The following is a 13,551-nucleotide window of genomic DNA, read 5'->3' on the forward strand; positions in this document are numbered from 1 at the left end:
TGCAAGCCCATCGGCACTGGCGCTTTCTGCATGCCAACTACACGCGAGTGCAACGGATGCTACAATCCTAAATGCACGAGCATATCTCCGTAGCACAAGCTAGTCTGGCTCTTTGGAAGCTTTCTTGTTGTGAAAGTAATTTTTAGGAGCACCTTCCATTCCAACTGCAGCGGTCTTATTTATGGAAAGTGCTAGAGTTTGAGCAAAGTCAGAGCAGGGGGTACAATTATGGTTCTCAAAGTGCAAAGCTGTTCCTGACTGCATCTGGGCTGAGATCCTACAATGGGGGGACCTAAAATAACAGGCATCATGGAGTAATTTCAGGCTAAATATCACGGAAATCCCTAAAAATCCCCCAAAGTGCCATGCCACCAGCCATAATTCACTGTCACTTTGGTCTTGCCTTCCCAAATTATTTTTTGTCTTCAGTCATACCTACTTTGCCCATCTGAGCTGCACCACACCTCAGTGTGAGGGCCCCTATGCAAGGTAAAAATGATGGGTTTTTGGCTGTCCGCCCGCCGCCACCCTTGCCCTGCCGTTCCGGAGAGGCCCTCGGAGCAGGTACCTGCGGTGCGTGTTGCGATTGCTGTTCACGTGGCCCTGTCCTGTGCAGCCGGGCGTGGGGCATTTCAACACGTTCTCGTGCATGGCCAAGACTTTGGAGCGAGAAGGGGGAGGGAAGAAAAAACAACTCGATAAAAAACAGAGCGGAAAAAAAAAAAAAAAGACAAAATCATCAAGTCTTGTACGTTGGCTTCCTAGAAATCAGGGAATGTGAAATGCTGTAATTAGAATTTGCCTGCATAGAGGAAAAAAAAGATTTACAAGGCAGCGCCGCTCGGGTCAGCACTAGATTAGCATCTCTGTGCACAGCCTGGGTTTTCTCCTTGTTTGCTGATTGCAATCCGGTTCCCCCGGCCAGCCCCTCCCTCACGCCATCATTTTGGAGCCAGGCCTACCAATTTCAGGTAGTTTTAAGTGATTGAAGTTATATCTCTGCTTTTATCCTTAGGACTAGTCTTTGTTTGATTTCTTTTTTTTTAATTTTAATCTGCAGGATTATTGCTTCCTGCAGTGCTGACCTTAAAAGTAAAGAAAATAATTTGATTTGCAAGCCTTTCTAAAGCACACAGCTTGTGTTATTTATTTATTTATTTTCTCTCACATTCAAGCTTGTGTGAAGATAACCGTACTTTCTCCTCATTTCCTGCCATTCTGTGTTTATGGCAGGTCTGCAACCTTTGAAATTACTGATAAGGAAGGATTGGGTGTTTTTTTGGTCTATTATGCCATTATCATAAACATACAACATTGATTTTTATGTATATGTGCAGAGAAAGCTATTTAGGATGCTGGTAGAGAGGTAGAAATGAAATCTCTCTCTCTATATATATATGTATATGTTATATATAAAATCTGTTATGATGATGATGAAAATTTTCTGTAGAATTGATGAATTTCATTATAACGCTTTGTGAGTTTTACGGTGATAAGAGCTCAGGAGGAAAACCAGCGATCACGAGCATCCTGAGCAACTCCTTTCGTTTGCTGTATGGCAATGCCAGCATCATATTTGGGCAGGGAAGAACGATTTCCTCTTCTTCCCAGCATGCTATCTCAAATAGGGAAAAATATAAGAAATTCAGTGTAAAGACAGGGACTACTTAAAACACCACCGGAGGTGGGCAGTAATTTTTAAAGCACCTCTTTGAATTTCAGAGAAGGGACCTCAATCTCCACAGGATGGTGCTAAAAATCTTTAAGCAGGGTATGACTTTCCATTAATCTCCATAGCATTTCCCCTAAAGATCACCACCACTTGGGTGCGTAGAAGCATCCTGGAACTGTCTGGAGTGCTCAAATGGCACATTGGCCTTGAGATGGCTCTGCCCGTCTGGTGTGACTTTCCCCCTTGGAAATACAGCTTCAAACTAATTTAAGCAACCTCTGTTCTGTCACCCGGGCACCCCGGCCGTGTACTCACTCTCCGGAGGGATCCTGTCTTTGTGCGGGCAACCGGACAGGCTGCGATGGTGAGGGTAGAGTCCCGTGACGTGGCCGGTCCCATCGCAGCCGGGAGTTGGACATTTGATTTCGCGTTTCTCGGGTCTTGAGGGATCTAGGGGTTGTAGGGAAAGGGAAATGGAAGCAGATTTGGAGGAGAAAGCAGGAAGGGTTAATAAAGCTCCAGATAAAAATTTCTGTGGACATTTCCCACAACTTCTCCAGGCAAACGGGGAGAAATGGTTAACCTTTGGGTTTGGAGCTTGTTTTCCGAAGGTGGAATTAATACCATCAGAAATTTCAAAAACTGAATTAGCAAAGCAATTTTAGCAACCAACGAGGCTAGGAGTAACTGTGAGCAACCAGGCCACCGGTGCCTACTGCTCGCACCATGGCCATGGCACCGAGCTGCTCCATCCACCAGGCTCAATGCCCAGGAGCCCTAAGGCACAGGCTGACATTTTCAAGGCCAGCAGGAGAATTTAGCCAGCAATCCCCCTGCTGAGGCGTATGGGACACTATCATTATCTACATTCACCGCTGATCCCCAGGATGTCCCCATCTCTGCAGGCATTGAGGCCAGGGGGCTAAATTCCCTCCATGGGCTGTGAAAACCCCCAGTCGCCTAGTTTTCGTGGGGTGCTTAGCAGAGAAGTTCATCCCTTTCCCTGAGGATGGGAAGGAAGGAGACACGTGGAGGCCCGTCCCTGTACCCCACCTTTGCCGTAGTAGCTCTTGCGGATGCTGTCCAGCGGTTTGCTCTGTTTCTCGTCCACCTGGAAGTGCTTCACGTGCTCTCCAGGCAGCCGGCTGGGCTCCCTCACGATCTTCACCTGCTCGGCCTTCAGCGCGATGGCTTGTTCCAGCAGCCCCAGGTTGCCCCTCGTCATCATGTCGTACATCTCTGACTCGTCGGTCACTGCCGATTTCTGGGAGCGCGCGTCGTCATCTTTGTCGTCGTCCGACCGGACCTCCACGATGACTGAGTACTCGGGCTTTGGGCTGAACTGCCCTTCACAGTGGCTTTTCTGGGTGTCCTGAGAAGCGTGAGGAGTCTCTTCGCAGATCACTTCGGGAGCCATCTCCTCCTCTTCTTCATCCTCCTCTTCCTCTTCGTCATCCTCCTCCTCCTCTTCCTCCTCCTCCTCATCTTCATCCTCCTCCTCATCTTCATCATCCTCTTCCTCTGCTTCGGCTTGCATGGCCTTTTGCAGTTTGCAGGACTCCTCGGAGTTTGCATCGTCCCGGTGCTCCGGACACAACTCACTGCTGCGTTCGCTGGTGACCTCGATGACCTCCTCCGCATCTTCTGTCTGGATGATGATTTCCTTGTCACACTCCTCCTCCGCTAAGTCCTCACCTGCGTCTTCATGGACCAGGTGCACGACATTAGATGGTGGCTTGGAGACTTGCAGCTCTGCTTCAGGCAGCTGCCCCTCTATCGCAAGGGTTTCCTCTGCTATTTGGCCTAGGTTTAGGAGAGAGTTGGCGATTATTTCTTGATAGCTGCTGTAATTGGCCTTGCTGGGCCCAGATGTACTCGTTCCTGTGTTTTGTCCATAATGGGTTGATTTTGCTGGGCTTCTCTCTGAGGTGGGAGGAGGGAAAGAAGGAAAATTAAAAAAAAAAAAAAGAGAGAGAAAGAAAAGCAAAAATTAAAGGAAAGAAAGAAATAATACGAGCTCATAAACATTTCTTTGTCTTCCTTAAGCTTAAAAGGAAACAGAGCCTTTCTGTAACACCCCTGGAGCAGCCTGATCTATTGCATTTGGAAATGGCAGGTAAAAAGGGGATTTCTGCGTGAGAGCTGCTCGCAGCGCTCAGACCCGCGCTGCCTCCTGATCCCCTGCCCACGAGGACCCACCTGGCACCTCGCTGCCATTGCCTCGCTGCAGCCCAGGGATGCTGGCACTCCACAAGCCAGCGTGGTGCCGCTCAGGGCTCCCAATCGGGCAGCAACAAGTCGGAGAGCGGCAGGACCCGGCCGAGGGAGACTGCTCCTGCGTCTGGAGGAGCCAGCCAGGGTCCACCTTGGGCACCGATGCGGGACCCCACGCTGCCTTCCCCCTCGCCATCGGAGTCACACGCAGAGCTCCTTTCATGTTTCTTTCCACAAGGAGCATTGCTGATAGAAAAGCTCTCGTTTTTAAGACATTGGAGATCATCTGGGAATATCCCGTCTCAGCCTAAGCAGAGCTTTTCTGTTGTGCTCCCACTGAACGCAATAATTGAAGAACCCATCCCGTACATAATTCAGAGGAGCTATAACTCCTGGTTATTAACACTCACTGCCCTTTACTCGTCTGCAGAATACAGCTCTGCAATCAATAATGATAAAGCACCTTCTGCCGGCTCGGGGCTGCGGGTCTCCTCCTGCTCCACCGTCTCTGCCTCTTCCTCCTCCAGCGTCCCCTCCGACTCATCAGAGCCAGACTCCTCCTTCGCCTCTGTCTCCTCGCTGCCATCGCTGTCAACGTTGTAGCCTTCATCCAAGGCCAGCTTGAGTGGATGGGATTTTCGCTTCGACACCAAATGTTCGGCCTCTGCATCCTGAAGTTTCCTCTTCTTTGCTAGAGGGCAGCTTTGCAAACTGCAGATGGGATCAAGGAGCAGAGAGGAGGCATTGCCTCGTGAAAAGGCAAGTCTACGGCACGGAAGCAGCTCAATCAGTTTGGCAAAGGCAAATGGGACAAATATGCAAATATTAAGAAAGGCGAGCAGCGGCCCAGATTTTTAGCTGTTTTAACTCATCACGGCCAGAATATCTGATTTAAGACCTTAACTTTGCACAGCTTTGCTGAGAAATCAGAGCAAGTTTGCCAGACTCACTATAGCAATTTGGCCCATCAGCACTTAGTGTCCAAAGAATAGCAGGAACAGTGGCTCCCCATGCTGCAGCTGCTGACGGCCACCAGTGCTACCCACAAAACCAGACTGGGGATGCAGAACCAGCCCTGGGGCACGTTTACCCGTTGGCACCAACTACTCAGATTTCACTCTTATGGGGTGTGATGAAAAAAAATCAGTTAGCGCTGGCATGAAGTCTGAGGCAGCCCACGTGCACTCGTTTCCTCTCCCCAGCCACAGGGGCAGCGAGCAGACGACAATCTCTGCCTGAAGATGCTCCCATTAACTCCAGGCTCTGAGCTAGGTACCTACGCATCGGTTTGGGGTGTCCATCAAGGCCAATGCTAGCCTGATGAAGCAGATCCCCCAGGATCCCTTATTATATCAGTTGATCGAGAGACAGAGAGGGGCTCCTCGGTAGGTGGATTGGGAGACGAGTTAGGTTCTTGCTCCAAAGCAACCTCCAAGGAGGCAGTCTCTCCCCACTGAACATCCCTCCTTGGATTTCTTGCTAACGTTTTTTCCATTCCCACCACCTCGGAGCCCACATCTCCCAGACCCAGCCTTACCTTCTGTGTCTTGCATACTTTCCACGGATGTGTCCAGAGCCGTTACAACCTGGGGTTGGACAGCTGGAGAGGGAAATGAGCAACTGTCAGGAACAGCAATAAGATTTGGAGACTTCATTTTTAATTAAAAGTGTGTAAACTATGGTCAGTTAAACAGGTTCCGTGCAGAAGGAACAAAATTAACTGCAAAAGGGAAGATAATTTCCCTCAAATGGTTCAGCTTGTCCCTTTGAATTCCAAGTGAGGAGGGCAGGAGAGCAGCTTTGCAGTTTGCTAAAAATTAATGAAATGACTCACCCCATTTAATTAGATGAACGGTTCATTATAGTTTTATGAGTATGTTTAATTAAAGATTTGCATGTGTAAGAGCAAGCTTTTAAAAACCAGACAACTACTGCACTCTGCCTCCCCACTGCCACTCTTCAGTTTTCCTTTCTTTTTTTGCTGGTGTAGGAAGAAAACATGGGCTTTTCATTCATTTGATGGCTTGTCAAGGATCTGGGGTTTCTTGAACTAAAAAACGGGTGGTCTTTTGAAAAGAGCGGGCTGGGAATGGATTGTAGAGATTACATTTATAGCCAGAGCACAGTGGGTGAAGTTCACCAGGATACAAATCCTCAAAAGCACTTAGGAGCTTCACTTTTGGGAAAATGGATGGGATTTAGGTGACCAGATCTCCCAAATCCCTACGTTTGCTGTGGCCTGTCTGCTCTGTCCCTTGGCACGATGCTGTGGGCTCTTCCCCTGCAGAGATAACTAGTCCCAGCTCCAGGAACTGTGAGGGCTCCTGATAAGAAACATTAAAGCAAACAGTTTCTGGCAAAACCAGATAATGGCATTGATTATGGGATACCCAAGTGACTTGCCTGCTGTCAGAGGAACTCTGGAGTCACATAGGATTAATAACCCCTTTTAGCACCTCAGCACCCTCAGCCCGGGAAGCTGGAGGTGCTAATGAAATCTCCTGACGCCAGCGCAAGGGTAGAGGCATCGGCAGCCCACGGGGGATCCGGCCAGCCAGCACGAAACAGCCCCGAGTGCCAAGTCAGGCTTGAGGGATTCAGAAGAACTTCTGCTCTCAGCAGAGTGCTTGGTCTGTGCAAAAAGCTACAGAAAAGGAGGATCCGAGTGTACAAACGGATCCCACAACTCTGGGTGTACCAGTGGGTTGGTTATTAATGGCTTGATTGCCCAGAACACCATGCATAGTTCAGACCATTGTGTTCAAGGAAGATAATTCAACCCAAAACCAGGACAGAAAGGGGCTACTGAGCTGCCGGAGGATCAGGAACCCTTCCTTTGGAGAGACTGGTGTGCTTTAGTGCAGCAAAGTAAGTACTAAGAGGGCATAAGAGGGCAGCGTGGCCCCTAAGGAGATGTGGCTCTGGCCAAGATGAGGTGGACGCATGGCCGTGGGGGCAATGGTCAGAGGCCGTCCGCCGCCCCTTGGAGAAACGCTCAGCTTTGCAGCGCGCACATGAAAACGGAGCCTCACCACTCTGCGGGGTCCGGTGTCCGAGTACACGCGGCCCTTTCCTAGCACAGCGCGCGAGACCAGATGCAAAAAGATCTCGTCCCGCTAACACGCATAACTGGAAGAGGGGGCTCCCCCCTTCCCTGCTCCCTCCACTGATGATCTTAAAGTCTATTTAATTTTAATTGCCTTCGGTCGTGACTGAGGCTGCTCTGTACTGAGCAGCCCCAGACACACGTTAAGTGACTGCGCGCGGAAAGACAGAGCCGTGTTTATGTTACCAGCGACTTGCCTGAAAAAGGCCTTATTCAGCGGGAAACAAGAGCAGCTCTGATGATGTTACAGGCTTTTATAAGCTTTGCTGAATCAATTAAGGCCGATTTCCCCCCCCCTCCCCGCCCCGACCCTCCCATTTTTAATGTACTAAAATGAGGCCTGCGGTAAAAAAAAATAAGTAAGAAAGAGCCAAGTGGCTCAATATCCAGTTTTTCCAAAGGGGTAGGGATTTGGGATGTCTGGTTTCGGAGCCTCGATTTAGGGCCCGTTAAAAAGCACCGGCCACAGAAATCGGGGTGTCCAGCACGTTCCGGCTCAGGCGCCCGCGTTGCTGTCCCCTGTCCCCAGCTCCCCTTTGGGGAACGTTTCCAGCCTTTTGGCAGGAATCCCAAAAGGCGAAAGGGGCTTCCTGGGTCCTTAAAGCCGCTCTCCTTCCCCGCAGTCGTGCGCTAACCTGCTCTGCCCCCTCCGCAGCCTTCCTGCGCTCCACAAAAGGCTCCCTTATTGTCATGCAGACCATGCCCTGCTTCCAATTAGTCGATTAATCGTCCAGCTAATCAGGCAATTAGGTGACAGCTGCGGAGATGGCTTTGTGGCGCGCTCTGTCCTGCCCCTTCTATATGTCACCTGCTCCAATTACCACCTCCGCTGGCGTGTTCGGCAACAAAAGTTGGAGAAGTGGCGAGCCCGGCGCCCGCGCCGTCGGAGCGCGGAGGCGTGGGAGCGCTCTGAAATTGGGCTGCCCGAGGCCCAATTACGCTCGGACACACGCGGCTTGCTAACGTGGGGCCGCCGGGCAAGGCAGCCTCCGCTATTAGCGCGCGTCCGGGTTAAAGGCTCCCGCGTCTCGCCGAAGCGCTCGGGCAGGGTTTAAAGGGAGCCGCGAGGCCGCCGAGGCTGTTATTTATAATGAGGCGCTCGGCAGGGCTGCAAAGACGCGCGCCGGCTCCTCCGGCTGCTGCCGTCGGCACGCCAGGCCCGCCGAATGAACCAACGGCGACGGGGCCGGGTGGGAGGACGCGGCGGAGCAGCCAGCACGGAAAACGGCGCCGCCCGGTCTCGTGTTGGGACCTGTCCTGGCCGGCAGGGAGGAAGGAGGGAAGGAGGGAGCAGAGGATGGAGGAGGTGGAAGCAGGAAAGCAGGGAGGGAAGGTGCAGGTGTGGGGGCAAAGAGAGGACGTAAAATACATGGAGAAGAAACTCTGCTCCGGAGGATGTTGTCCCTAATGACCTTGCGACACAAAACGCGGGCGTCAGGCTCTGCCGGGGTTCAGCTCCGGGGAGGGACAGAGGGTGGCTGGAGGCTCGTTGGTCTGATGCGACCCATCCAGAGCTGATGCTTTCACCACCTTTAACTCCCGCGGTCCCCATGGCGCGCATGGCCAAGCGGTGCCCAGAGGACGTGGACGCAATGCAGGACCTACCCTACCGCCCCACATAGCCTCTCCAAGGACACCTCTCCCCAGCGAAGTCCCCACGTTTGCTCCCTTTCCCGGACTCCCTGGGTCTCGCCCGGCACCCGTCCCAGCACCGGGCCTCCCGCCTCCCCCGGGGTCCGCGGCTGAGCGGGGCCGTTCCTTACCTCACCTCCTGGCCGATGAGCTCCGTGGGCACTGAGCGACGGGCAGGGTGCGGGGACGGAAACAAACACAAGGTCAAAGCCACGGCGGAGGCACCCCTGCCCTCCCCAGTCCGCCCCGCGCACACGATGGGAACGTCTCCCCTCCCCGGGGGGATCCTCTGCCACCTTCTGCTGGGTTCCTATCGCCCTTCAAGCATCCCGTTTGGGAAAGAAAAGGCAAATCTACCCTGCCGGCACCTCCGAATGATCTCAAACCTCTGCGGTGCAGTGTCGAGCATGGCAGCTTGCAGTAAATCATAAACCTGCAGCCGCCGCCTCGTAAATCCTCCTGTCTGGGCTTAATTTTAAGCACGTGGGTGCATGCTTGCTGCATTAGGGGCTACCTTGCCCTGTGGATGCTCAACAGCTTGAAAGTCAATGGAGCTATACTGATTTACGTGCATAGGACCCACGCTCCTCTGCTCACCACCCTGGGAGGACGTGGGAGCCCTGCCTGTGCTCGGGCACGCAGGAGCAGATGTGCTATGTGGGGTGGACAACAGTCTGTAGCTTTTTCAGGAATCGCTCCCCGCTTGCGAACAAGAGAACATCCCGCTGTATGCAATAGCAACATACAACATAGCATCGCTGCTGAGAAGCTTGTGTCCAGCCAGGAATCCAAATAGTCGTGAGGAAAAAAAAAAAAACACAAGCTAAATTCGCCCAGGCTAAAAACCATAACACGTTGCTCAATTTGTTTGAGCTAATTGGGTTTCCTGGGATCCAGCTCCCACTGGGGTGACTCATGAGCTTCAGCAAACTGGAGGCAGTGGCAAGGCCCATGATGTATTCAATAAATTACCTTTTCACATCAAAAGACCCAGATTCAAGCATGGTGAAGGCAGGGTACAGGAAAAGAAGTAGGATCAGGCCGCTCTCATTAGCAACCGCAGCGAGCATTTTATATACGTGCTACAAAACAATAAAACCTCTAGAATCCACCTTGATTCAGCATAATTGGCTGCATCTGGGTTTTGTTTTTTAAGAAGATGCAAATGCTGCAAAGAGCAAGGACAAGGGTGGGTGAAGACAAAGTAACATGGTCCAGCACAGCTGCGTGGGTGAAGTTGCAGAGCACCTGCAAACATCTCCCTTTATTTTAGCCGGCCCTATTAATTCCTCACTTCCAGTGACCTTGGCAATTCATCAAATCCATGTACACAAAATGGAACAGAGGTGGGAGGCCGATCTCTGACCATCACATGAGGCAAAAGTGCCATTGGAGGTGATACCATGCTCTGCGTCAGAGCACCTTTCCTTCTCCCAAAGGAAAAAAAAAAGCACGTAAAGAATGAAATGCGCTTTTTTTTTTTAAGTTAGAAAATAAATAGCAATCAAGCTTTGAATTAACAAGTCATTTGTCCTCGTGTCCCTGCCGTGCAACGGCCCTGTTTGCTTCTCCAACGCGCGCTCCTTCTGCCAGGCGCTCTCAGATGTGCAACTTCAAAGGCGCCAGCAGCGCGTGAGTGATGAAAGCTCGGGAGCTGAGCTGAAGCTCCCGCGAATCCCATCCCCATAAAGCGGAGCGTGCAAAGGGGCTTTTCCTTTTTGCCTTTTTTTTTCCCCCCTAGGCATAGGCAATGAGGGAAGCAGAGAAAGAGGGTTAAGCGTCATGAGGAGCTGCAAAAGTTTGTGATTGGGATTTTTCCAGGCTTGTGGATGAATGTTGGTGGGGTTGGAGAGGAAGCAGTGAATATAACCTGAAAAACTGCCATCCTGGGCCTGACAAAAAAGCCCATTTGGAACAAGCGAAGCGCACGGCTCTCAGGTGTATTAAACTGCTCACCTCTGATAGACTTCGATCGCGTGCGTGCTCTCTTATCATCATTTTCTAAACTCATCTGGAACGGAAAGAAAAGATAATTATTAAAACATAATAGGAAAATTGTCATTAAAGAAAAACCTCACACGTGGTGGGAAAAGTCGCTCTGTGTAAATCTGTGGCTCTGGGCAGCAGGGGAAGCTTTCACCTGTTTCAGACACTTTCTAGCGTTGCTTTTATCATTCAGACCAAAGATACTCATTTTAAAGGTACGAGCCCTGATCTGCTTTCGAATGCCCAAATTTAGGGACTTTAAGCTGCTCCTCACATCCCATGCCCCAGGAGGGAGCCTTTGCTGGCAGGATGCTGCAGAGCGACAAGCACCCGGATGCGCCGGCCCGTGACGGAGAGATCTGGCTCGCGCCACGACGTCTCTTGCTAAAACCAGAACCGATTTCCCTGGATTTACACCAAAGAGGTGCAGCTGAGGTGCAGCGAGCAAAGCAAGCCGCGGGTCTCCGTGCCGGCCGGGTCCTCGCTGGCCGGGAGCGATGTGCCCTTTGGCAGGTAACCAGTTTCATTGCTTGGAAATCTCTGCGTATTCAGTCGTGCCGATCTCATGCCCGGGACGGTAACTTTTTATGTCGTGCTCCGAAGAGCAACCTTTCCTCTGCACTTAAATCTGACACCGAAAGGGGGGCTGCGTCCAAACAACCCCTGCACTGTGGACATCAAACGCCAAGTCCTGCAGGGAGTAAGGGCATGAATAAGTAACATCGGGGACTTCAAAGCGCCCCGTATTAATTAAACATCACAGCGTGCCGGGGTAGCGGGAGGCTGAAACGCAGCCGCCTCCAGGGCGCGATGCAGCCGCCCGCACAGGGAGCCTCGAAATAACCCGGGCGCCGGCAGGGTCCCGCCAGCCAAGGGCCGGCGGCCTTCGGAAGCGAGGCACAAACGCACAAGGCGGAATAATTGCTGGTGCCACCTTCGGAGCCATGCGGCCAGCGTCGCCGCGGGGCGATGCTGCACGCGAGCCCCGGCGCATGGGGCAGGGAGATCCCGACCCCGCGGCTCCCACCGGCACGCCGCTCCGTTTGGGCGTCCACTTTTCCAGCCCAGGTTTTGGGAATGGTGTCAAGGGAGGCAGGTCATTTTGCAGGAAGCGATGGGTGATGAAGATCCCCAGCGGAAAGCGTGAAAACACGCCAAATCGGAGAGATGAAATTCCCCCAAATAGCGGTCTCCCACTCCCCCCTCTGGAAACACCGTCCAAACCCACAGTGACTTGTGCGATTTGTTAGATGGGGAGAACCGGGGAAGGGGAGGATAAAACCAAAACCCGGAGCTACTTATGCATCCCGCCAGCGCCGAGCTGGCAGCTCCGCGGCGGCGTGCTCCACGTTTATTACAATCTTCCCAATAACGCAGCAGACAATTACTATAATTTCTATTTTTAAAGCCCCGGTTCCCTGCGGACCAATGGCTCACGTTTAAAGTGCGGAGAGGAGCAGGTGTCAAAGGGACTTCATTACATTTATGAGCCTTTCAGGGCCGGCGTGCGCCGCGCTAGCTAGCTAATGCCTTCCGCCGCGCGCCGCACAATAAGCCTAATACGTTTGATTGCTGGGAGCCTGCGTTCAACCAAAATGAATTTCAGAGCTGGGGTTTTTTTGTTTTGTTTTTTTTTGCTTTTGGTTGGTTTTTCCCAGAGAATTGGCCCGCGTCCTGCCGGTGCCCTGGCAAGTCGGATTTCCTGCAGATACATTATTCACCGCCTGCAAACGCCAGCCCCGAGTGCCATCGGCCTCCGAAACAGCCCGGGGGAAGGACTGGGAGCCTGCGGGGAAATGCAGAGCAAAAGTGCGTTGTCCTTAAGCCTGACCTTCGAGCACAGGCCGGCTGGGAAGGGACCAGACCGCTTGCTTGCAATGCCGACAATTTAGCGCCGGAAGGGAGAGATCCTATTTCACGTAACATTTGCCTTCAAAAACCTTGGTATTGCATCTAAGCTAACGTCCCGGCTTCTCTCTACTCCACAGCACCTCGACAGAACAATCCCTCCCGCTACCTCCAACGCCTCTTCCGAGCCGGGATAAACCTGCCTTTCAGGGCACCGGTTCCTCTCTATTAACTATAGGGGAAAGCAGACTGGATATCTGGTATTTAGGATCCCAGCAGACCCCAGATTCCCTGTTCGAGTCCACCAGGAGACACCTTGTGCCGTTACATCCCTGGATGGAGGAACCATCTCGCCGACGCGTGCACCCTGGCCCCGGGCAGCCCCTGGCCGAGTTTGCACGGGCAACCGCTTGCACCTGAGCACCTCAGCCCTGGGCAAACCGACTTGATTCCTACATTTGGTTCAGAGCAAAAGCCCCGCAAACAGGCGCCCGCTTTGCAAAGCCCAGCGGCTGGAAATACACCTCTTTCCGAGCGTGAGCCCAGCAATTAGAAACGCGCCTACTTCTAAGCATGAAATTTCCGACCAAAGTGTGGAAACACATGGAAAAAAAAAAATCCCTTCTGGGCTTAGTGCCTGCTGCTCCCAGGCAACTTGAATTAGCTGCTGCTGCCATCGCGGTGCCTCCGGAGGTCCCTGCGGTTACCGCGCTCGCGCGCGTGAAGGTTACGGGGAACCGTTGTCCTTCGGTGTTTGCCTCATCAGCGAGGAGCCCTCTAGATGGATCGCTTTAACACGAAATTCCAGGTCACCCAGTGCGTGTTTGCAGTCTGGGAGACTGACGGGGCATTTTCATTTGTTCTCGCTCTTGCTCTCGTACGAGCCGGGTTGAAAAGCTCTCCAGATTTCACCGTTATTGTTTCAACTTGGAATGGAAAACGAAGCTATCATCTCCCCTACCCCAAAGGAAACCCGCAGATGAATTACTGCTACCGGCTGCCAGCCCCAGAGCACGTTAGTCCAGCGCAGCGTATCAAGGACTCAACCAGGACGAGACAGAGGTTTATATCGCTCCTCCTCACCTAATCGCTA

At 52.3% G+C, this 13,551-nt stretch overlaps 1 protein-coding gene across 1 annotated transcript in view; it reads right to left on the bottom strand.

The window, feature by feature from the left end:
* The window catches only part of MYT1 (myelin transcription factor 1), a 37,152-nt gene extending 26,517 nt beyond the window's left edge, over positions 1–10,635 (bottom strand). Inside the window, exons 1-7 of the mRNA XM_067307457.1 lie at positions 10,581–10,635; positions 8,756–8,786; positions 5,424–5,486; positions 4,350–4,597; positions 2,726–3,595; positions 1,988–2,122; positions 569–659 (exon numbers count right to left, since the gene is read on the bottom strand). Coding sequence (XP_067163558.1) covers positions 569–659; positions 1,988–2,122; positions 2,726–3,595; positions 4,350–4,597; positions 5,424–5,486; positions 8,756–8,786; positions 10,581–10,635 — 1,493 coding nt within the window. The remainder of the gene's footprint in view (positions 1–568; positions 660–1,987; positions 2,123–2,725; positions 3,596–4,349; positions 4,598–5,423; positions 5,487–8,755; positions 8,787–10,580) is intronic.
* Positions 10,636–13,551: the final 2,916 nt, after the last annotated feature.

The sequence above is a fragment of the Apteryx mantelli genome, chromosome 18, assembly GCF_036417845.1.
Source record: "Apteryx mantelli isolate bAptMan1 chromosome 18, bAptMan1.hap1, whole genome shotgun sequence".
NCBI classification, from domain to species: Eukaryota; Metazoa; Chordata; class Aves; order Apterygiformes; family Apterygidae; genus Apteryx; species Apteryx mantelli.